This window comes from Rhinolophus sinicus, chromosome X (assembly GCF_036562045.2).
Source record: "Rhinolophus sinicus isolate RSC01 chromosome X, ASM3656204v1, whole genome shotgun sequence".
NCBI lineage: Eukaryota > Metazoa > Chordata > Mammalia > Chiroptera > Rhinolophidae > Rhinolophus > Rhinolophus sinicus.
In genome coordinates this window covers 71,649,434-71,673,726 of record NC_133768.1, presented here as the reverse complement: position 1 = coordinate 71,673,726, position 24,293 = coordinate 71,649,434, and the positions used below count along the sequence as shown (strand labels likewise).

General features: G+C 35.9%; 1 protein-coding gene across 1 annotated transcript in view; it reads right to left on the bottom strand.

Annotated features, from left to right (window-relative positions):
- Nucleotides 1-24,293, bottom strand: part of IL1RAPL2 (interleukin 1 receptor accessory protein like 2) — a 1,389,708-nt gene that overhangs the window by 359,223 nt on the left and 1,006,192 nt on the right. The window contains exon 6 of the mRNA XM_074323975.1: nucleotides 3,109-3,183. Within this exon, the coding sequence (XP_074180076.1) occupies nucleotides 3,109-3,183 (75 nt within the window). The remainder of the gene's footprint in view (nucleotides 1-3,108; nucleotides 3,184-24,293) is intronic.

The following is a 24,293-nucleotide window of genomic DNA, read 5'->3' as shown; positions in this document are numbered from 1 at the left end:
TAACAAACTACACCTAATATAGTGACACATGACAACCATTTTATTTTGCTTGGGTTAGAAATTTGAGAAGATTTGTCTCTGAACTACACAGCACAAGCCAGGGCATGTGGAGCTGGAGGTTCCACTTCCAAGATGGCTTCTTCAATTACATGTCTGGTGATTTGGTGCTCATTAGCTTCTCATTCTCTACATGGTTTTTCATCCTCTAGGGCCTCTCCATGTGGCTTGAGCTTCTCACAGCATGGTAGTTTCAGAGCAGATCGAGAAACCCAAATAGACGTTGCAAGGTTTCTTTTGACCCACCCACCAAAATCCCACAATATCACTTATGACATACTCTATGGGTTAAGCATATCCCTAAAGCCAACCCAGTTGCAAGGGGAGAGGAATGAAAAATTATGTTTGGATGGTAGGAGCAGGAAAAAACAACAACAACAACAACAACCAAAAAAAAAAAGTGGGCAATTTTAAATCTACCGCAACGTTGTCTCAAATTTTAAGTATTGGGATTTGGGAAACCTGAACTTCGTAATGTTCTTACCCCATTTGGGTTGGATTGTTGTGTGTTTTGGTATTTCTAGTTTTAGTTCTAGTTTGAGGATATCTAAAACTGAATGTCCCTAATATACTTTTTTTAAAAAATGAAGGAAAATAATTTCTAGGAGTTTTCATAAACTTATTGAATTCTGAAAGCTTTCCACATATAGACAGTGTTGTCCAATTTCCCCGATTATTTTTTCCATCTCTTTTTTATCTCTGAGGTTTCTAAACCCTCATCATTCTGACTACAAAGCACCCACTGACACTGAGGAGCAATGTGACATTTACAGTGCTCCTAACATCACCTTACTATTGAAGCATAAGATTAAGTTTCAAAATCATTTCCAGTTGTAAATAAATGGTGCTAAAGAAATCTGTGGAAAAGTTAAAATCACTTAAAATTAACCAGTCATACGCTCCTTGACATGCCAAAGATCTGGTTTACTGGTTTTGTTTTTCTTTCTCAGAATGACACGGTTGCTTTAGCATCTCAGAGAAACAGCTGTTCTGGGATGAAAAATGGGTAGGTCTTCATCTTTCTGTCAATATAGTTGTTTTCAAATTGTATTTCAAACTGAAAAGTTCAGCCTTACATCTAATGTACATTGGAAGCAAATTACTTTAGTAATTTTACAGGGTGATATTGGTAGTGGGTTATTTGGGCATAGATCTCTATGTTGAAATACATATTTATACAAAGCACATCTTAGAGATGTCCTGAATAGCACATACAAGTGTTGCAGCTACTGCATCTGAAAGAAACATACTTCCTACAAGGGTCTCTCTCCTTGCTTTAAAGAAAGAGTGCTCAGACTTTTCTGTTGACGTGTGCCTAATGCAGGGGTGTCCAAACTGTGGCCCGCGGGCCAACTGCGGCCCATGATCCATTGTTAATTGGCCCGCAGCAAATTCCAATAATATATTTAGTTCACTTAAATAAACCAGGTGAGGCAATACGTACTTCACCTTGAGTGAGTGGCCTGGCTGTTTGTGTATTTTACCGCATATGGCCCTTGGTGAAAAACGTTGAAAAAAGTTTGGACACCCCTGGCCTAATGGCAGAGGAGAATGAAGAAGTATTCACCCAGGGCCACGAACACAAAACTTACTCATGTGTCATCTGAAATATTTGTGTGAATTTTGCTTTCTACTCCGTAATATATAAATTTTCATATGATAGCAACTTATACACTTGAATCTCCAAGAAATCCAATGACACAAGATCATTTTATGGCTTCATGTAACCCCTGGCAAAACACAGAGTGCCCTTGAGGTATTTTTATCCCAGTACGGATGGGAAGATGTAAGTAAAAAAATTACTAAGGGGGTGTGTCTGCACATCTATAACAAAATGTAATGAGTGCAAGGTAATACAAGTTGTGGGGGGAGAGCCATAGTCTAATACATCAACATTATCTGCAGAATATTCACCATTCCCACAGCCCACTCTTGACAACATGTTTATTATTTTCTTCTTTTTGTTTTAAAATACTTAACTTTGGTAGTCATACTGCTAGGCTGCATTAACTACAATGTGCTATATTACATTTTAGAAAAGCAAACAAGCTCTTAGGAGTGTAATTGTCTCTCACCACCTATTTTTAAGATAGCAATAAGCCTCTAACAATCCAAGTTAAATTCAAAAGATCAAAAGCTGAGCAAAAAATGTCCAAAATGAGTGAAATACTGGGGCCAACTCACCTTCTCTGTCTATATAATTGGTAGGTACCACCATGGTCACATATTTGAGTAAATCACCTGCCAACATTATGTCTGATACATTTCCAGCATATTTACTCAGTTCTCTTGCTCAGAATTGAAGACATTCTTACAATTGTAGATTGAAACCCAATAGATGAAATCTCACCCTTTTTAAGTACATGTTTTAGAGTAAAGGAAGGCCAGCATTTGAAAGAGACATTGTCAGTCCTCTGAGTTTCAATCTTACAGTTCTTTAAATACAAAGATTAGTGGTAGGGGACATAAAAAGAAGGCTCAAAACTTTGTGTCCTTATTTGAGACTGTAAAAAGACATTAGCACCCATAAATCAACTTTTTATTTGTCCCAACACCATGTGATTCATAAATATTCAGGATCTCATCATAAAAACAAGTTTTAAATAGCCATGGATTGTGCCACTGGAAATAATATTATCAAATCATTTTAAAGTCTTACTGAAGGGGTCTTTTATTTTAAAAACTGTTTGTTCCCCAAGAGTTAATGCTCTCCAAATTAAAAAAAGAAAATGGCTGACAAACATGAAAAGTTTTCTGTACCAATCACCAATGCACAACACCCATGAATCTATCAATCACAGAGTTAAAAAGCTCTGCCCTACAGCACACTTAATACCCAGTGTAACCAATTAGTATTACCATTCCTTGATGCCATACAAGCTCATTTCCTTAAAGCTGCTATTGTATTGAACTGCAGGGTTATAAATGAGCAGACACAAGTTCATTTGCATGTAATAACAGTGGCAATAAACCTTTCTTGGTTCATGCAATTTTCCCCATCTGTTAACAGAGAGCAAATTTAGGATCTATTATTCCCAGAAGGGGACTTACCCAGCTGGACATCTATAACACTTGGCTGATTCTCCATGGGGAACAATGGCTTGGGAGGCTTGTCTGTGAGTAAAGCTAGAAGAGAAAATGAAAGAAAGTAATGGAAAAATTGAGATAAATTACAGTATAAAAAAGATTCTATCATGGATGATATGTGATGTTTGTAGACTTGATGGTGTGTAAACAGTTATTAGACAGTATTCCTACTTGAGTTGTTACTCTATCCATGCAATATCCATTTCCCAGTATATTTATAGCACCATTGATCACTGTAAATAGGCCATTTCCACAGCTACACTTTCCAACAAGATCAAACAAATAGAATATGTTGAGTGGTTTTTATAAGCTTGTGAGTGTAAAGAAATACAGATTTCTAAAGTACAATCAGATAAACATTAAATTTCCATACCTACTCTGTGGTATTACATATTCTAAAGGAACTATAACCCTAATGGACAGTTCTGTTGGATTGAACCTCTATGCTTCAGAATCATTCCCTACTCCTAACCTCAACCCCCAAAACAATATAATAAAGCACTTGTACTTTCATTAGGATAATTGATTAAAAATACTGATTGAACATCTTTTATCCACCAAATCCTGTGCTAAGTGCTATGGGAGAAAGAAGTAGATATGCAATCTATGAGCACAGAATTAACACAATGAAATAAAGAGATGCTAGATTTATGGGGGTGATCACCTCATAAGTTATATAAATGTTTAATTACTATCTTATATACGGAAACTAATATAACATTGTATATCAACTGTAATTGAAAAATTTTTAAAAAGTACTAAAAATTAAAAACTAATAATAAAATAAAGAGATACTAGAACAAAGAATACAATCGAATGAAAAATTGTAGCAGTTGAGCTATAAGGCTATATGTGCTGAAGGCATAGGGAAAAGAGAGGTCAATATTGGTTGGCAGGGTTGGGGAAAATTTTATGAAGGAAATGGGTCTCCACATATACCTTAATGAATGGAAAAGATTTGGAAAGGCACGGAGTAAGGAAAAATGAGTTGGGTAGGTTGGGTTAAAAAGCAAGTTACTCATGATGTGGAGTAACTGGAAATGAAACTAAATAGATACGGTGGAGCTCAATTCTGGAGGATCCCAAGAAACATGCAGAGGAATTTGGACATGTTGTAGTAAACTAGAAGGCCATTATAAATTCTTGGAACAAAAACAACAACAGACTCAAGGGATGAGCTCTCTAAAGATGACTGGCTTAACTATGTACAGTGTCAGATAGGTAATAGATTTACTGGGGTTATCACTTTGTGAGGTATATGAATGTCTAATCACTATGTTGTTTTGTACACCTGAAACTAATATATCAACAGTAACTGAAAAACATTTTCTATGAATCAAAAAAAATAAAGATGACTGGCTTAATATACACGATGGGCTGGAGAAGAAAACCAGCTAAGAGGATGCAACAACAATGCCACAGTGAAGGAGTGAGGAGTCAAAGTGGTGGAGTATAAAAAAATTAAAAAAGAAAAGAGGTACCTAGAAGAAAGAAATGAGAAGACTTGGCATACAGCTATAAAACGCTTTATGGCAAAGCTTACATCAAGCTATTATGTATATCCTGAATTCTTTTTAATTGTTCCCAAATTTATGTCTTGCTTCAACTATCCAACTGGACTCTTACTTATTAAAGGGAAATGTTTTATACTTCTTTGTAACCCACAGGAGATGGAATAGAGCTGGGCATATAAGAGAATCATTAAACCATCATTAATTGAGTGGCTTAAGAATTCTCTGCTAATGTGATAAAAGTTCCATGTCATATTTGCAAGGATGGTTAGAAAAGGAGAAAGAAAAGGTGATCACGTGACAGGTAAGGTTAGGAAAATATATAAATTTGGTGAGAGTCCCAAAACAGTTGTAGATAACAAATAAATGCACCAGAAATTCTCAGGAAAGAGCTTTATATAACACTACTATCTTCCTGATATCCAAATTTCTTGAAAAGGGAAAATTTTAGTGAATAATTCCATTTTTCCAACCAATCTTTATTGATGGACTACAACACATCTTGTCCTTATGTAATCAAACTACACACACACACACACACACACACACACACACACACACACATATATATGTGCTTTTTAACTAAGCTGATTTTGGCATAATATAGACAAATATACACATATGATATCTATAATCTTAATGTTTTAAATACTTCTGTTACTCTTAATAATCAGATATTTAAATATTATTTGAAACATAAGGGATATACTTTAAACAAAATTTAAATATTTGGATTCAAAATCCAGTCATAACAAGTGTTTAGTTTTGTTGTGGCTTGTTTTTGTTTGTAATAGCGAAATATTGGAAACAAGTAAAATATCCATCAGTAGGAGACTGGTTAAATAATATTATAGTACTTTCATATAATGATATATTATTGTACAGCTATTTGAAGGAATTAGGTAAATCTATACATCTATCACGAAAATGTCTCCAAGATATACTATTCAATGAAAAACCAAGGTTCCAAACAATGTGCACAGTATACCATCCTTTGAACAAAATATATAAATACGTACTTTATTTATGTTTTTATATATTATGTGTGTGTGTATATATATAAATTTATTTGTGTAAGTATGGAATATTTCTGAATGGATACCTGTCAAATTGGTAACTGATTTCTTCTGAGGAGAGGAACTGGGTGTCTGAGAAGTGGTGGTGGTGTGGGGGAATGGCAGTATGCGCAGACAGAGAAAGATTGAATTTTCACTATATACTTTTTGTACATTTGAACAACATTAATAAACTGTGTATTCAAAACATGATTAAAATTAAAATTAAATTAAATCCATCCACCCAAATTTTAATTATTGAAAACAACATTTTGGTTTCTTTGTAGAAATACAGTCAATCTGTCTTACACATCCAGATTATAGACACTTAGCTTGACAAAAACTGTTCCTAGTCTTATCTTCAAATATGTCTTGCCTCCAAATGAATTAATTAAAATGTGATAAGTGAGAAGTAGTTATAAGTAATGTATTTCATGCTGAACGATGAATATTTTGTCTTACTTTCATCAGAATATGAATTTGAAGTCATTGTTGTCCCCTATTCTTACCTCCTGCCATGGACTATGGATATATTTACCCTGATTTTATTATTGTTAAATGTCAATTACTGAAGTGACATTTATTAATATTAATGATAATATGAGTACCTTAAATTTATATGTGGATCATAATCTTCAAAGTGCTTTCAGATACTTTAATTTACGTGATATACACAATGACCTTGGGAGGTAAGGAAGATAGTTATAATTATGGCCAATTTAGAGATGAAGTTAAATGAAGCTTACATTGACCCATTTGGTTCTTCCTGTGACCAAAACCCTCATTGGCAAAATAAATAGAACGACAAATACAAGTTGGAGGCAGGAGACAGGTAAAAACGCTCAGTACTGAATCAACGGTTTTAGCCTCTTTGACTACACACTAATGAACTAAGCTAAGGTTCCTCGGCCAATGGGAGTGGCATGGTGGCAAACAGCCAGCTGACACATGATTCCCTATAGGACATTCCACACACATACATTTTTTTAAAAAACCCGTGAATGAAAGGGGATGAACTTGCACTTACCCTAACACATGCCGATGGGATATATAGGAGTGGAGTCTCATTAAACCCAATATCATGTCTAGACATGGGAATTGCCAAGAAGTGTAGAACATTTGTGATGATAAAACAGCAACTGCAGCAGTTCATCTGGATCCTAACCACCAGCCCAGAGACAAAACTGTCAGTGCCCAGGATAATTATTGCACTTGCAGATTAGCTAGAGCACATGCTCCCATAGGCAGGCAAGCTCATTTCTTTCTTTTCTTTTAGATCTCATAAGAATTTCACAGTTACTGTTTGGAAAATGAAGGGGAGGACTGTCAATATTAGGCTCCCTGAACAACAGTGGAGATTGATAATTTCATTAGAAAATTTATCCTGGACCTCTAGAGGGACTAAATGGGGTCTGGGCTAGTGTTTGGATTTGCTGCTCAAGCTTCATGTTTTGATTGAAAGAATGGGAGCAAGGGATGAAGTTTGGTACCAATATTTGAGTCCATAATTCCTCCTCTGCATTTCCCTCTGTAGCTGCTTATGTTTAATTATCCTTAAATATCATTGCTCTACTGAGTATAACATGACACTAGTCTCAATGTGCTAGTGAATCTATTACTAGTCACTGCCTGCTTCTTCCTAAAGCTGGGTTTTATGCTTGACACTAACTTTCCTGAGGAGAATGTCCAAATAAGCTCTTTTTTATTAACAAAGGTTGCGTCTACCTGTACAAACAGATCAATTGGCTTCACTGAAATTATTGGTCAAGTTCCATGAACTTAGTGTAATAAATCATTAGAATTAGTTGTTTGATTGAATAGAATTAGTTCATTTGACTATATCGCTTAAGTATTACATACTGTTATTAAAACTTTCATTATCCTCTTTTGTTGTTGACTTGTCTGTTTAATTAGACATGCCAGAGAGACAAGTGAGAGGGAGTAGGACAGCTTGAAGCAAAAATCGCTAAGTGTACAAACACATACACTTAGGATCATAAAGTAACTCATTAATTTCTATGAATAAAGTCATTATGGAATATATATATTAAGGGCAATGAAAAGACTCCTCCAAATCCATTCAACACACAAGCACTATAATCACATTTCAAAATCACTATTTTCATCACAATGTTTAACCTTTCAAAATCTACCAATGTCTCCTACATTTACAACAGGATAAAATATGAACCTGTGAGCTAGGATCAAAAAGGGAGACACAATACAGCCTTAAAAAAAAAACCCAAAAAACCTTCCTGCCTCTTTACCCACTCTTCTACTTTATCAATGCTATAGCCATTAACACATTGTCCCATTAACCCATTGCATTAATTTCTAACTATGCATGTTATTCTTAAAAACACTTTCCCTAAGTTTAGAAAAAAATAATAGTTACCATAATATCATGTATTTAGTATCCCTGTGTTACATTTTACAGATAATTTCCCCAAAGTCAACAGCTTTTGGCCAGTAAATCTAGAATCTGAACTGAGTTCTGTCTGATGTCACCATGCCCATAACACCTCTCTAAGACCTCCCCTTCCTTTCAGCCATCCCATGTCCTATCTATCCTCCAAAAGCCAGTTTACACCCTCCAGAAAGCCTTCCCTAATAAAAGCCCAAGCTAATTTTTCCTGTCTCTAAAATCCTAAAGTATTTACTATTTCTCTAAACCACTCAGTTCATATCATACATTGCTTTGAATATAAATGAAACCTCGCCTTGTATGTGTATGTCTACTCTCTCTAACTAGATTTTTAAGCTCCAGGAAGACAAGGATAATGCCTTATATAAAGCAACAATTAAGACAGTGTCTGACACTGTGGAACAAATAAACGCACTCTCCAAATCAACTTTCCCATGATATTCTTTCTCTAAAAACTGGTGCTTCCCCTAGGTTCTTAGGTTAGAATGGACAGAAAGAAACTCTTGCTAATTTAAGCAAAAAGGGAATATTAGTAGGATATCTCAAGGATGGACAGGATGTCTGGGGAATTAAGTTTAGAGACAGGAAAGAAACCAGGCCAGGTCTAGATATACAGGCAAAAGGGATTACACAATAAATTCATCTTGATCCCATCATTGGACTTAATTTATTTTAACTTATTTTGTGGGTGTTTTTTTTTTTTAGTGTTCTCTGTATTATTTTTGTTCTGTGTCACTTTGATCAGGACTCAGCATCCCATGAAAGATAAGTCGAATGGATAAACTTTGAGATCCAGCCCTTGCCAAGACAGCATACGCACCTTAAGGAAAAGAAGAATCCCCTAAAGCAAGATTTCTCAACCTCAATGCTATTAACTTTCACTGACAGATACTTTTCTGTTGTGTGTGACTGATTTATGCCTTGTAGGATGTTTAGCAGCATCCCTGTCCTCTACCCACTAAACACCAGGAGTATCTTCCCCCAGTTGTTACAACCAAAATTTTCTCCAGGCATTGGTAAATGCTCCCTGGTGAGCAAAGTCGCATCCGGTTGAGAACTATTGTCCCTAACAGGAATTTAGGTTGCCTGATATTCTAAGGGAATTAAAGATCTCAGTACAGAAGACTTGGGAAGTCTTCAAGTTGAAAAACAAAATGGAGGTCCTTACTAAGAAAATTAGATTTAGGGAAAATCATGGGATCTTGTTAGTATCCTTAAAGGTTTTTGTAATCATGAAGGGAGATTAGTCAAGTCTAGCCAGAGTAGTTGACTACTTTCTAGATTTCATAAATTGAACACAGAATGAATCCAGAAGTTGTTGAGCTCTAGAAACATCATAAGCACTATTTTTCTTTGGAAAGAAATATCTCTTTCTCAATTAACTACATAGACTTTCAATTCTGAATTATGATGCATACATTTTACTGGCCACTTATTGAATCTAAAGTCCCATATATTATAAATATTTCATTTCTAGGATTATTAGTCTGAGAGTCCCTTAATTTAGATAATCACCTAGAAAAACACAAAATAAACATGATTATTTAATATCATCTTTAATTCTCTAAACCTATAAATGCAAACAGGACCAGTCTTGACTATAATGTGTTTCATTTGCCATAAGCTTCATTGCTTTGCATACCCTACTTCAAAAAAGTTTCTTCGCTAGCCAGCTTTTAGGCACCCAGGGTTGTGTCTCTCTAATCAAAACTTACTGCAAAGAAGTCTCTGTGATTTAAATCTCAGTATGAACTTAAGAATCTGTACTTCTTCTCCTAAGTCTAGTTGCTTTTGAAAGATTGTCTGTCAATGCAGAATGATAGGCTTTACTCCTTAGAAGGGGGCTAAGTAGCAGGAAAATACTGGGCCCCAGGACCCTTCCCTGAACTCCTGTTTTCACATTGGTATTGGCCAAAAAACAGGGTGGCCTTCAGCAGAAGTTGAAGACAACGTTATTTTCTTTGATTTCAAAGATTCCAACCAGCATTATTATGATTCCTTCACTTCTTAACAACATCTTAAAAACGAGATTCCCAGGCATATTTTAAATTAATAAAACACATCAATGTCCATTAAAAGTAAAGCCCTTTTTTCACTCTAGCCTGTTATTTTCTCCATCAACTAAGCACTACAGCAATTAATATCTTATAAATATTTTCTCTACCAAAACTCTAATATTCTTTGACTTATTTAAAATAGGAAGTGGCAGACTGACATATACTGTTTGTTTGTTAACTCCATCCAAATAGAATACGTATTCTCTACGTGTTCTAGCTATTATAGAAAGGCTGTGATGGATTCAGAAAAAAACAATTAATCCAATGATTCCAAGTCATTTTGAGATTTGTATTTAAACCATTGATAGCTCAATCTTTAGATATTTTGATATGCATTTCCCATATATCTTTACCCTCCCATCAGGAATAATTTCCTTTAGCAAGTCACTATTACTGATGGTGATAGCTCCTATGCCTCACGTGTATATTTGGGAGATTAAAATTATTGAGAGAGAGTCAATCAAATAGAATGTTTTATTCGTAGGATTAAATTGTTTTTAAAACAAACACATTCTAGTTGCATTAAAAATTTGCATTAAAAATACTCCTGTCATCCTTTAAAGCCATCACAAAAAATTTGCTTTTATTCAGCCTAGAACTTACTCAGGTATTTTCTTTGAATGAATAAGTGATCCTTTAACAGGTAGATGCTAAATTTCCAGCGAAGTGCTGCATTGCCATTGCCCCTGGCTCAGCGTCCCCCTAGCAACTGCTCTGGGTATCTCGCTCAGAGCCAATACCCAGCCTGGCAATTCAGTGGCTGTGCCTGGGAGTAGTGAATGGTCATGGCTGCTGTGGAATTGCTCTGAAGTGTCCTTTCCTCTATATGCCATATTTATTTCCTCTAATGTTTGAGATTTGATCAATGCAAGAGCTTTGGGAAAGCTTGACTATAAAAGCAGGGCAATTTCTCCTCAATGTCATTTGACACAGGGCCCTTCTTTGGAGAGAAGCATGCTTACTCAGCACAAATCTGCCCAGATACACAACAACTTCTTCAAACTTGGAAACAAAACAACCTTGAGGGAAATCGAAACTTAAACAGAGATTGTAATGGTACTTTTTTTTTTTTTTTCTTCACAGAGCATGCTTTTTCTTCCCTTTGCTTTTTCCTCCTGAAAGAAGATTTTACCTTCTCTGTTTACAATAGCACTCCCTGGACCCTTATCTTGTTGATGTCTAACACATTCCAAATGTGATTACTATCAAAGAAATTATACAAGATAGTGTACTTGTGGGTTCCACACAGAACTTGGGGTATGGCAAGCACTAAAATAAATACAAGAGCTTAAACATTGAAGATGGATCAATTTAAAATGTTTCCATCTTTACTGAGATATAATTGACATATAATGTTGTATAAGTTTAAGGAGTAAAATCTGTTGCTTTGATACACTTATATATTGCAATACGATTGCCACTACAGTGTTAACTAACACCTCCATCAGGTCTCATAATTACCATTTCTTTATTGTGGTGAGAAAAATTGTGGTCTACTATCTACTAGCAACTTTAAAGGATAAATTAGAGTATTGTTAACTATAATCACCATGCTGTACATTAGATCCCTAGAACTTATTCATCTTCTAACTGAAAGTTCGTACACTTTTACCAACAACTCCTCATTTTCCCCACACTCCAACCCCTGGAAACCACCATTCTACTCTCTGTTTCTGTGAGTTCCACTTATTCTACATTCCACAAATAAATGATACGACGAAGTATTTCTCTTTCACTGTCTGACTTACTTACGTTAGCATAATGCCCTCAAAGTCCATCCATGTTGTCACAAATCACGGGATTTCTTTCTGCATCATGACTGAATAATATTTACACACACACACACACACACACACACACACACACCCCGCATCTTCATGACATGGATCAATTTTTAACTTGCATCAAGATTCTCCTTTCGTTCTCTGGTTACTGATCTTTCAGATTCTAGAAATATGGCACATATAGTGATGCCTAAGAATATAATTAGATAATCAAGAATGGATAATTTTAGAGTTAGACAAGCTCTTATTTTTCTAATTCATGTCACTATTTTGATGGATGAAGAAACTGAAAGACAGAAGAGAAAGGGATTGGCTGAACATCATATTGCAAATTAGTGATATAGAAGACCAAAACCTATTTTTCCTGAATCAAAGTTTAATATTCTTGTCATTATATGCAGATGATATGATACTATATATAGAGAACCCTAAAGACTCCATCAAAAAACTATTAGAACTGATAAATGAATTTAGTAAAGTAGCAAGATACAAAATTAATATTCAGAAATCAGTTGCATTTGTATATACCAATAATAAAATATCAGAAGGAAAAATTAAGAAAACAATCCCATTTACAATTGCTTCAAATACTATAAAACACCTGGGAATAAATTTAAGCAAAGACGTAAAATATCCGTACTCAGAAAATTATAAGACACTGAAGAGAGAAATTAAAGAAGATACAAACAGATAGAAACACATACCATGCTCATGGATAGGAAGAATTAATATCGTTAAAATGTCCGTACTGCCTAAGGCAATAAACAGATTCAGTGCAATTCCTATCAAACTACCAAGGACGTTTTTCACAGAAATGGAACATATAATCCTAAAATTTATATGGAACCATAAAAGACCCTGGATAGCCTCGGCAATCTTGAGAAATAAGAACAAAGTGGGAGGTACAACGGTACCAGACATCAAATTATACTACAAGGCTACAGTAATCAAAACAGCATGGTACTGGCATAAAAACAGACACATAGATCAATGGAACAAAATAGAGAGCCCAGACATAAATCCATGCCTATATGGTCATTTAGTCTATGACAATGGAAGCAAGAACTTCCTGTGGGGTAAACACAGTCTATTCAATAAATGGTGCTGGGAAACCTGGACAGACACATGAAAAAAAATGAAGCTGGATCACCTCCTTATACCATATACAAGAATAAATTCAAAATGGATAAAAACTTAAATGTAAGATCTGAAACCATAAAACTCCTAGAAGAAAATATAGGAAGGAAGTTTACAGACATTACCTGGAGTAAGATTTTTACTGATATATCCCCTTGGGCAAGGGAAGTAAGAGAAAAAATAAACATGTGGGATTACATCAAATTAAAAAGTTTTTTCACAGCAAAGGAAACCATCAATAAAACAAAAAGGGATCCTACTGAATGGGAGAAGATATTTGCCAATGATATATCTGATAAGGGGTTAATATCCCAAATTTATAAAAAACTCACTCAACTCAACTCCAAAAAACAAACAACCCAATTAAAAAATGGGCAGAGGACATGAAGAGACATTTTTCTAAAAAGGACATACAGATGGCAAACAGACACATTAAAAAGTGCTCAAACTCACTAATCATTAGAGAAATGCAAATAAAAACCACAATGAGATACCACCTCACCCCAGTCAAAATGGCTATCATCAATAAATCAACAAACAACAAGTGCTGGCGTGGATGTGGAGAAAAGGGAACCCTTGTGCACTGTTGGTGGGATTGCAGATTGGTGCAGCCACTGTGGAAAACAGTATGGAGGTATCTCAAAAATCTGAAAATGGAACTACCTTATGATCCAGCAATTCCACTCCTAGGTATCTATCCGGAGAAATCCAAAACTCTAATTCAAAAAAATTTATGCACCCCTATGTTTATTGCAGCACTATACACAATAGCCAAGACATGGAAACAACCAAAATGCCCATCGGTAGACGACTGGATTAAGAAACTGTGGTACATTTATACAATGGAGTATTATGCAGCCATAAAGAAGAATGAAATCTTACCATTTGCAACAACATGGATGGACCTAGAGAACATTATGTTAAGTGAAATAAGTCAGACAGAGAAAGACAAATACCATATGATCTCACTTATATGTGGAATCTAAAGAAAAGAATAAATGAACAAATTAATCAAACAGTCTCAGAGACATAGAGGAAAAACTGAGGGTTGCTAGATGGGGGTGGGGGTGGGGATAAGGAGGAAGGTGAAGGGATTAGAAAGCACAATTGGTAACCACAAGATTGCCACGGGGATATGAAAGTCAGATTGGGGAACGTAATCAATAATATTATAAAGATTTTGAAGGGTATCCAATGGACACTTGTCTTATTAGGGAGACCACCTCAGGGATGATGTAGATGCCTGATCACTGCACTGCACACCTGAAGCTGAAGCTGAACAATAACAAATGTCAACTACAATTTTCATATATATATATATATATTTACAAGAAGTGGAGTACAGCATTAGGAATAGAGACAGTGGAAATGTAATGGCTCTGTGCGATGTCAGAGGGATAGTGGATGGGGGGAGGAGGGCTGTCACTGTGTGAGGGATGTAAATGATTAATGTCTAACTATTGCATTGTTTTGTGCACCTGAAACTAACAAAAATGTTATAAAAAATAATTCAATATTCTTGCCACTGCAACATGGCTAACATTGCTTAAGCATGCATTCCATATAAAGCTCATTTACATTCATCCCCTCATTAAATCCCCACAACAATGTATAAAGTAGGTCTTTTTTTTATTAAATTTTATTGGGGTGACAATTGCTAGCAAAACTATGTAGATTTCAGGTGTACAATTCTGTAATACATCATCTATATAATACATTGTGTGTTCACCACCCAGAGTCAGTTCTCCTTCCATCACCATATATTTGATCCCCTTTACCCTCATCTACCACTCCCGTCCCTCCTTACCATCTGGTCACCACTAAACTTGTCTATGTCTATGAATTTTTGTTTCTTCATTTGTTTGTCTTGTTCTTTTGTTGTTTTCAATTTTATATACCACATATCAGTGAAATCTTATGGTTCTCTACTTTTTCTGTCTGACTTATTTTGCTTAGCATTATAATCTCAAGATCCATCCATGTTGTCACAAATGGTACTATTTCATCTTTTCTTATGGCAGAATAGTATTCCATTGTGTATATATACCACAACTACTTTATCCATTCATCTATCGAAGGACATTGTGGTTGTTTCCATGTGTTGGCCACCGTAAATCAAGCTGGTGGTGGGTATGCAGATTGGTGCAGCCACTATGGAAGGCAGTGTGGACAATCCTCAAAAAATAAGATTAGCATTATCATATGACCCAGCAATCCCTCTCTTGGGTATCTACCAATACAAATTTTAAACATTTATCTGTAAAGATGTATGTGCTCTAGTGTTCATTGAAGCAGTTCTTAATATTATCAACACTTGACATATGAAAAAAAAATGAGGCTCAGTGAGATTAAGAGACTTTCCTAAAGTCATATTGCTGATAAATACATTATGGGTCCAGGATTCAACCTAAATCTATTTGAGTTTTGAGTCTGAGCTCATAGCCACTACTCTATACTGTCAGCCCCTTTCCTGTATTTTTTTTAATTTATTTTTTATTTTATTTTTTTAAATTTTATTTTATTAAATTTATTGGGGTGACAATTGTTAGTAAAATTAAATAGATTTTTTTTTTAATTTAAGACTTTTTTTTATTCAAAATGCATCCTGTTTGTACATAAGCATCAGAAAAAGAGGGGGGTTATATTAAATTGGTGGAGTTTGGGGGATTAAGTGACTGAATAGCTGTGTCTACACAATTCTGCAGGTCAAAAAGTGTGATGAATAGTCAATCTTAGATTATGTGGTACCATTTGTTATTTCAGTAGTTAACAAACATTTATAGTTCTATTATAGAAACACACTCAAACATTGTGTGTGTGTGTGTGTGTGTGTGTGTGTGTGTGTGTGTGTGTGCTGGGGCTGGAGATGTAAAGTACAAATTTAAAGAATATACAAAGTTATATTAAAAGGGTTAATCTAGTACAAGATATAGGCATTTTCAAATGGCATTTTGTCATAAATGACCAAAAGTGGTAATTGCTTGTTTTAGTTTTTATTGCTGCTATAACAAGTTACTACAAACTTAGTGTTTTAAAATAAGACATTTATTATTACCTTGTAGTTTAAGAGGTTAGAAGTCTGATGTGGGTCACGGATGAAAATTAAGATGTTGGTAAGGCTGCATCCTTTTCTGAGGTCCTAGGGGAGAATTTATTTCCTTTACTTTTCCAGCTTCTAGAAGCGGCCCACATTCCTTGGTGCTGGCCTTCTTCCATATTCAAAGCCAGCAATGGCAGGTTGAGTCCTTCTTACATTACAGCACTCCAACCATCTCTTCTGTCTCCCTCTTCTACTGTTTAAGGACCCTTGTGATTACATTGGGTTCACCTTGATAAGTCAGGATAATTTCCCTATTTCAAACTAAGTTGATTAGCAACCATAATTCCATTTTCAACCTTAATTTGCCTTTGCTATACAACCTAACATATTCCTAACAGATTAAGATGTGAACATCTGGGGATGGGAGGGGGACATTATTCTGCCTACAAAAATGTCACAAGAGGAATATTACATTTTGGCTGTCATGTGGAACAACTACATACATTGCATGTGTTGTATTTTTATGAAATGAACTTTACTGGTCTCATTTCAGCCATATCAGTTTGTGAATCTAGACATAATCTTTGTATCTCAAACAAAAGTCCAAGGCGGTAATTATTTCAGTAAATTGGGCTGGTATCGATACTTCTGTTTTCAGCTTAATGATTTATTTATTTATTTATTTATTTATTTATTTATTTATTTATGGTTGAACTCATTAGGCATTCATAGCCTACCAACATGTTTTGTAATGAAAACAATAAGGAAAAGCAAAATATAACTTAAACATGTGCTAATAGTTCCTAATGTGGCTACAACTGTGGGTATTAAGCAAGCAATTGCCTTTGAATTAAACATTTCATGACAAGAATAATTTTCTAATTCACAGAATAATCTTTCAGTGGACATTAGATATGAAGTGATTTTTAGAACTCAGAAATAAATTGTCCTAAGTGGAGAATCATTATAACACAAAGACTTACTTAGTTTGGGGTCTAAAGTGGAAAACAGAACTGGTATCAATCAAAAGGCATTATCCCTTTACCCTCTTTCACGACAGCTTTGCATTTATAGAGCAATTTTCATAATTGTGGATATTCCACTTGTTTGCATGAGCAAGTCAAATGCATGGTTATCAAAAACTTACAAATTTCAGGGTGTTATTTTCACTTTGCAGATGAGGAAACTGAAATTCAGGGAGGTGAAATTACTCACCTAAGGACAAACAGCTACGAAGGGCCAGGACTAGGATTTAAACCCCAATTACCTGACTCCTATTATATAGTTTCCTAGTCTCATGTAATCCTCACAACATTCCTATGAGGTGAGTACTACTATTATTACTGTTTTATTGTTGAGGAAATTAAGGTTCAGAGAGGTTGGGTAACTGAGCGAGCAAAAGTGGCAAAACTGTTTGTTATCTAATCTATGTCTGTCTTACTTTAAAGCTGTGATTTTTCCCCCTGAATCTCTCTAGGATGAATATGTAACAATATTTCAAATGAACTCAATCCTACGACAACAATATCTGACAATAAAGTCATTTTGCTTTCATCCCCATCACTCAAGTTACAACTTGTTCCTTAGAAATCTTGATTAATTTCCCAAGTGATGGCAGCCCTCTGGGGATTTGCCAAGCTTGTTCCCTGTCTTCATAAGTCTCATGAGCACTAATTTAATTAATCAAATATAAGTTGATGACCTATGATGTTGAAATTGATTTTCAAATGAAGCCAATTATGACTGTTCACAGTTCCAAGGAGAAAATTTAGGTTAGGTGATTTCAAGATGTGATTATTGAATGCAGAATAATAAAACAGGAAAAAAATCTGAATTTACAAAGCACTTTCTCTTTTCAATTATTATCTCATTAAGTTTAACTGAGAGGCTAGTAAAACAAGAATTGTTGTCTCCAGAAACTGAGATATGAAATCTCTGAAATTTCTCAAAGTGAAAGTCTCCCAAAACAGAGTCCTTACCGTTTTGAATCATCCCCATACTTCCCCACTAACTGTGGAACTTGATAAAAATGGCTCCGTGTTTTCTGATAGGATATGCATTTCCTCAGCTGTCATTATCACTCATCTCCTGATATGATTTTGTCAAGAGATTGAACCCAGTGCTTAGAAAGAATCTGCAGATCTGAATAAGCAGTCCTTGAATATGATAAGGCAGGCTAATGCTCTGACATGGTAGTCACTCCCTATCACTCCCCCTCCAGTCTTCTCTATGCTGAATTAAATAAAGCAGCTTCCAGGTACGGTTTAATTCAGTTGAGGGTCTGAATGTCTCTCCTCCCCACCCCATCATCCCGTGATCTGGACTAATGCTTCCCTGCAGAATATATGCTTCCCAGTACAGATGGAAACCTGCCTTGCGCCTCATTGATCTGGTACCATTGGGTGTTTGTGCAGCAAACATGAACTTTCTCTATGAGTATCTTTGATGGAAAAGTGCTCAGGTCATTTGTGAGAGAAAAAATGATTTTTTAGGAAACTCTTCTATGGGGGTGGTTGCCTGGGGTTACAAACCATTGAAAACACTGCAGATCGATCTTGCTGCATTAGATGACTCAGCAAGTAGAGTCAACAGAGATGACTCTACTGTTCTGCTTTTAGCCTGACAGGCAAGTTACATGTCTGAATGAAACCCAGGCCTTTAGGATTTTTGTCTATGGGCCAATGTCCCATCAATGCTTTAGCATAAGCCTGCAAGCTGGAGTTCACTAGTTTAAAGTCATTTAGTCTCAGAGGGCCCAAAAGAAGAAAAAGGCACTGCTTAGTTCTTGAGGAGGGAATTTTAGTACCTGGGACAGCAAAAACACCTCATCCCTGCCTGTCTTATGTGTATCCAGACCTTGGAAATGTCTGTGATGTTCATTAGCATCAGGCTGATCTCACGCTAATTCAGACCAGATGGCTGCTTATATGTTATGATTTTATAAGGAAGCCTCTTCCAACTTTCACAAACATCTGCCACCCACTATCTAACAGGTCACAAACCCTATAATGTTGCTGTTGATACCAAATTATAGACTCTGGGTTAAGAATACCTGAGTTTGAATCCTGGCTCTGCCGCTTAATTTGTGACCTTGGTCATGTTTCTTCAACTGTTTGTGATTCCATGTTCTTCATACATGCATAACTGTGGTGGATGGTAATATTACCTACTCTTTCGACTGCTATAAGGATTAAAGTGCAAAGTACAGGCCTGACTCAGATAGTTCTCAATAAATGGTAGCAATTATTATTAATTTGCCAATTAAAGAGAACATTAAGCTGTATCTACCTCTAGGGTGGGAATCCAATGTAATGTATGACTGAGAATACATATGACAAGGATAGAAGGTCAAAAAAACAAGCGTAGAGGTACTGAAGGGAAGAAGCAGCCGTGGAGAGACAGAGTACTAGGATCACCAAAGCAAGTCTTACTCACTTCAAAAATTCAATTGTCCAATAACTTGTGCCATCACAGTACTTGCATATAGAGATCCAGGTCTAAAAATCACATGGCTATCTTCTGCCTTGTTAAGGGGATTGCATTTTTCTCTACAAGCTTAAAAATATCTATAATAATGTATAAGGAAATGGATGAGCTAGTCCCTGTGTTTCAATAGTATCTATATGGATAAAACCCTAAGCTTAAGTCAATGATTTTATTGACTCCCCATAGCCCCTGCAAAACCAAAAGGAAACTAAGGTGGTTGGCTGGAATTTCAGGCTGTTATCAATTTTGTTGAAAAGCAGATAGGCAAATTATTGGCAGAATAATAGAAGCCACTTCATCTGCTTAATGAAATGTCTTCCACAGAACGGAGACTAAAAGCAGTTTACTCTCCATGCCAAAGCCCTGGGATGAATTTAAGAGACCTCAGTTCTAATCCTGCCTCCACTAATACTTTATTCTGTGACCTTGGATGATTCATTTAACTTTTATGTTGCTTAGAATTACCATCTCCAAAATGGGGATGAAAATTTCCCTTTGTAGTTTAGTTAATATGAAGATTAAATAAAAAATAAAAGCCCTATGAGTTTAAGAAAACTCTAAAAGTATAAGCTATCAAGTGGGAAATGTCCGCCTAAAGCTAAATCTTCCAACAAGGCATCCCAGAGGTATATTGTAGCTATCTTATACCATTTTTAGAGGTCCCTCAAGAGGAAATCTAAAGGACAATTTCAGTTACTTGTTCAGTGTTTTGAAAGGTTTTGCCATCGTGACATTCTATTGTATGTCTAGTGTAAATTTATCTAATTGCAATGAAAGGCTACATTTACTGAAGAAAAGGGAGAAGAATCATCATCAACTACATTTCTGGAACATAATTATACTTATATAGCACTTAATATAAGTCACATACTGTTCTAAGGACAAAACATATTATTTCATTTAATGTTTACAAGACTATGTATGAGGAACATACTATTATTATCTGCACTTCACAGATTAAAAAAAAAGAAAGAAAGAAACAGGCTTCAAGAAGTTAGGTGACCTACCTGAGGTCACACAGCTAGTAAAAAACAGAACTGAGGTTTGAATTTATGCAGTTCGGCTCCAGAATCCTTGTTAAGTATAAGCTTAACAGAATCCTGATCAATTTGTGTCATTTCAACAAGCATTTAGTCATGCAGAATCATAATTAGAAAGCCTGTAGTCCTTCTAACCTGTGAGTTCCCTCTGTAGAGTACCAGCATTCAAGTTTGGCTTGATAACTTTTCTGCAAATAGGTGTACTATCTCACCAGGTTGATCATTTCAATATCAAAAAACTCATTCAAAAATTTATTCTTTACATCCAGCTAAATTTTATTTGTATGTGTTTTATGTATTTGCCCTATCTTTGCTCTTTGGAATAACACAAAATGTACCAATCCACCTTCTACATACCAATGCCTACAGTATTTGCAGGCAGATTTCTTGATCTCTCTCACCCCTTGACCTTCTGAAAATCTTCCCCTTTCCAAGCCAAACATCCTAGTTCCTTCAATTGTCCATTGTCGTTTAGGTGACATGTATTCCGAAAACTTTTACCATCCTAGATATCCCTTTTGGGGCACAATCTAGTCTGTCAATAGGCCTCTTAAATATGGCACAATAAACTGAACACACAATTTCAGATGTCATCTAAAGTGCAGTGGAACCAATACTTCTATTGTTCTGGACCCAACTTTCCTGTGATGCAGCCTAAAACTGAATTAGCATTTTTGGCAACCTAGTCACCCTGCTTGTGCTCTTAGCCAAATAAAATCCCAAGACTGTACTTTTGCAGTTGGATTTTTGGACCTGAACGAAAACTTTACATTTTTTTCTGATTAAATGTCATCTGGTTAGTTTCAACCCACCATTCCAAACCACTGAGATCTTTTTGAATAAGAATTATGTCCTCCAAAGAATTAACTGTCCCTCCCAATGTCCTCTCATCTGCAAATGTTGTAAGTATAATTTATATGTCATCTAAGTCACTAATAAAAAATGCATAACAGGACAGCACCCTGAGAGAGGTCTCTCTAGTGGTCAACAACAATGGTTCATTAATCAACACTTCTGAAGTAAAGTGCCTGCTGACTGCCCCAAATTCCCTACCATGCCATACTTCTCTGGCTCTGCCTCATGCTCTGGGCCATTCTATCCCAAACTGGACCCACTAAATAATTTGTAGAATCCAGTACAAAACACAAATTCAGGGCCCCTTGTTTAAGTGTTATTAAGAATTCCAGGATAGTAACAGCAGACCATTAAACTAAATGTGGTGCCTCTCTAAGCATTGGACACTGTGTGAATACACAGGTCACATGCCCATGAAGCCAGCCATGTCCCCAAACTTTCCTGTGATAGAGACAGTTAGAAAAATCTGTTTTCTTTTCTTTCTAAGCACATACCTAGACTACATACGCCAGCCTCCATTGCAGTTATGTGTGACCATGAATCTGAGTTCTATCCAATGCAAGAGATATATACCACTTCCAAGCCTGGCCCATAAAAACCTCCGATGCAAATGCTACCATGCCCTTTTCTCATCCATCAGCTTGATACAGATGATCATGGAGACCTGGAAAGCCACACACTAAAGATGGTAAAATTTTAAGAATGAAGGAACCTAGGTCTTTGAATTAAGAACACTTATTTAGGACTTCATAGGAGTAAAAAATAAATTTCTATTAAGGTTGAAATATTATAAATCTCTGGGTTTGCTTCTTACAGCTGCTAGTGTCACCCTAGATAATACATTGCTTGATCATCAGAATTACCTAGAGGGTTAGTTGAAATTCATATTCCTGGGTCCCTCTACTAGAGAATCCAATCCAGTGGGTCTGAGGTAGAGTGTGGGAATCTATATTTTTAACATGCCCACTGCAGCTTATTCTAATGATAAGGCAAGTTTGGAGACCCATCGTTCCAGGCTTTTCCTTCTATTTTCCCTATCACAATGCCTCCTGTCCTATGTTCAGTTTTCTACTGGTTCTTGTTTCCCAGATGACATTTACCTCATGTGTTTAATTAACCTGCTTCATGTAATATAGTTTTGGTGACTGGAGCTCCACTAGCCATCTTGTAATTTGGGGATGGAAGTTATATGCAATAAATGGAAGAACAGAAAAGAAGCCTAGATCCCTGATGACTTCTTGAAGCTTCCACACCAAATGTGGACTAACTCCTGATTTTATTATTATTATTTTTTTTTTTTGCTTGAGAGAATGAATGCTTATGTGTAATAGAAAAAACATCATGTAAGATTTTCTGTTATATGCAGTAGAATCTAATCCTAATTCATAGGGAATTATGTTAGAATACTGTGCTCTTTCAGGGTCCATATATATATACACGCATTTCCTTATGTTGATTGTGGCTCTCAGCCTTCATAATCAGGCCTCTCTGAGTAACTTTTCCAAGCAACAGAGTGGCATGGTGGAAGTAATGGTCGTAGATAACTTCATTTCTCTAGGATCTTAATTCTAGTTGCATTTCTTTTTGATCATCAAGAAATATCTCATATAAAGCTGGAGCTATCACTGTTAAAGTCTTAAAATCTGAGAGACAATATACTGTTTGGTATTTTTCAGCAAATAAATATTCACCTTATAACAGCTTGCTATGGTCTAAATGTTTGTGTCCACTAAAAGTTCATATGTTGAGACCTAATGCTCAATGTGATAATATTAGGAAGTAGGGCTTTTGGAAGTAGCTTAGGTCATGATGGCAAAGCCCCCATGAAGAAGAGTAGTGCCCTTATAAAAGAGATCCCAAAGAGGTCCCTTGCCCCTTGTGCCATGCAAGGTTACAGTGAGGAGACCTCTGTCAGTGAGGAAGCAGGCCATCACCAGACACTGAATTTGCCAGTGCCTTGATCTTGGACTCCCCAGCCTCCAGAACTGTAAGAAATAAATTTCTGTGGTTTATAAGCTACCCAGTCTACAGCAATTTTTGTTATAGCAGCCCGAATGGACTAAGACACAGCTCATTCTCCTCCTAATCTGATAAAAAGAAAATAAATGTGCTATGGAGCAGCAAGATGGTTCAGGTACCCATTTGGTTCTAGGTGATTTTGCAAAGCATGTACGGAAATAGTTCTGTCTTTCGTTTTTCTTTCTTTTTCATCTATTAAAAAGTAAAGAGAGTGAAAGATGAAGCAGGATCCGAATATCCATCTTGAATGGACAGTTGGAGTTTTCGCATACAAAAGAAAGCTATCGTTCTTTTCAAGTTTAAGTTGGAGTTCTAAACACTGCGTCTGCAGCCAGTTAATACTCCACAACCAATCAGAACATTCATGCAGACTGTTCTCCCATCCCAAAACACAATCTCAGTGCCAAAAATTATTAGCTACAGAAGATAGAGCAGTTTTTACTTGTGATTTCCAGCCAACTTGAATCAATATATTATTCATTTATGGTAAAAGTATGTATTTTCCAAAAGTATTTTGACTGAATATGTCTTGATAATGAAAATCAGTTGAATAAATGGCCTAAGTTATTTGAGATTGGGCACTATGTAAAGTAATATCATGAAGGAGTCTGGCCCCACAAAGGGCAGCTTCCTAAGGACTATAGTCATGGCTGGAGACTTGCAGATTTCTGATTTGTGACTCAGGAGACAAAATCGTCATGTGGCTGGGAGACGTGAACCATCAATTCTGACTTTCTGTG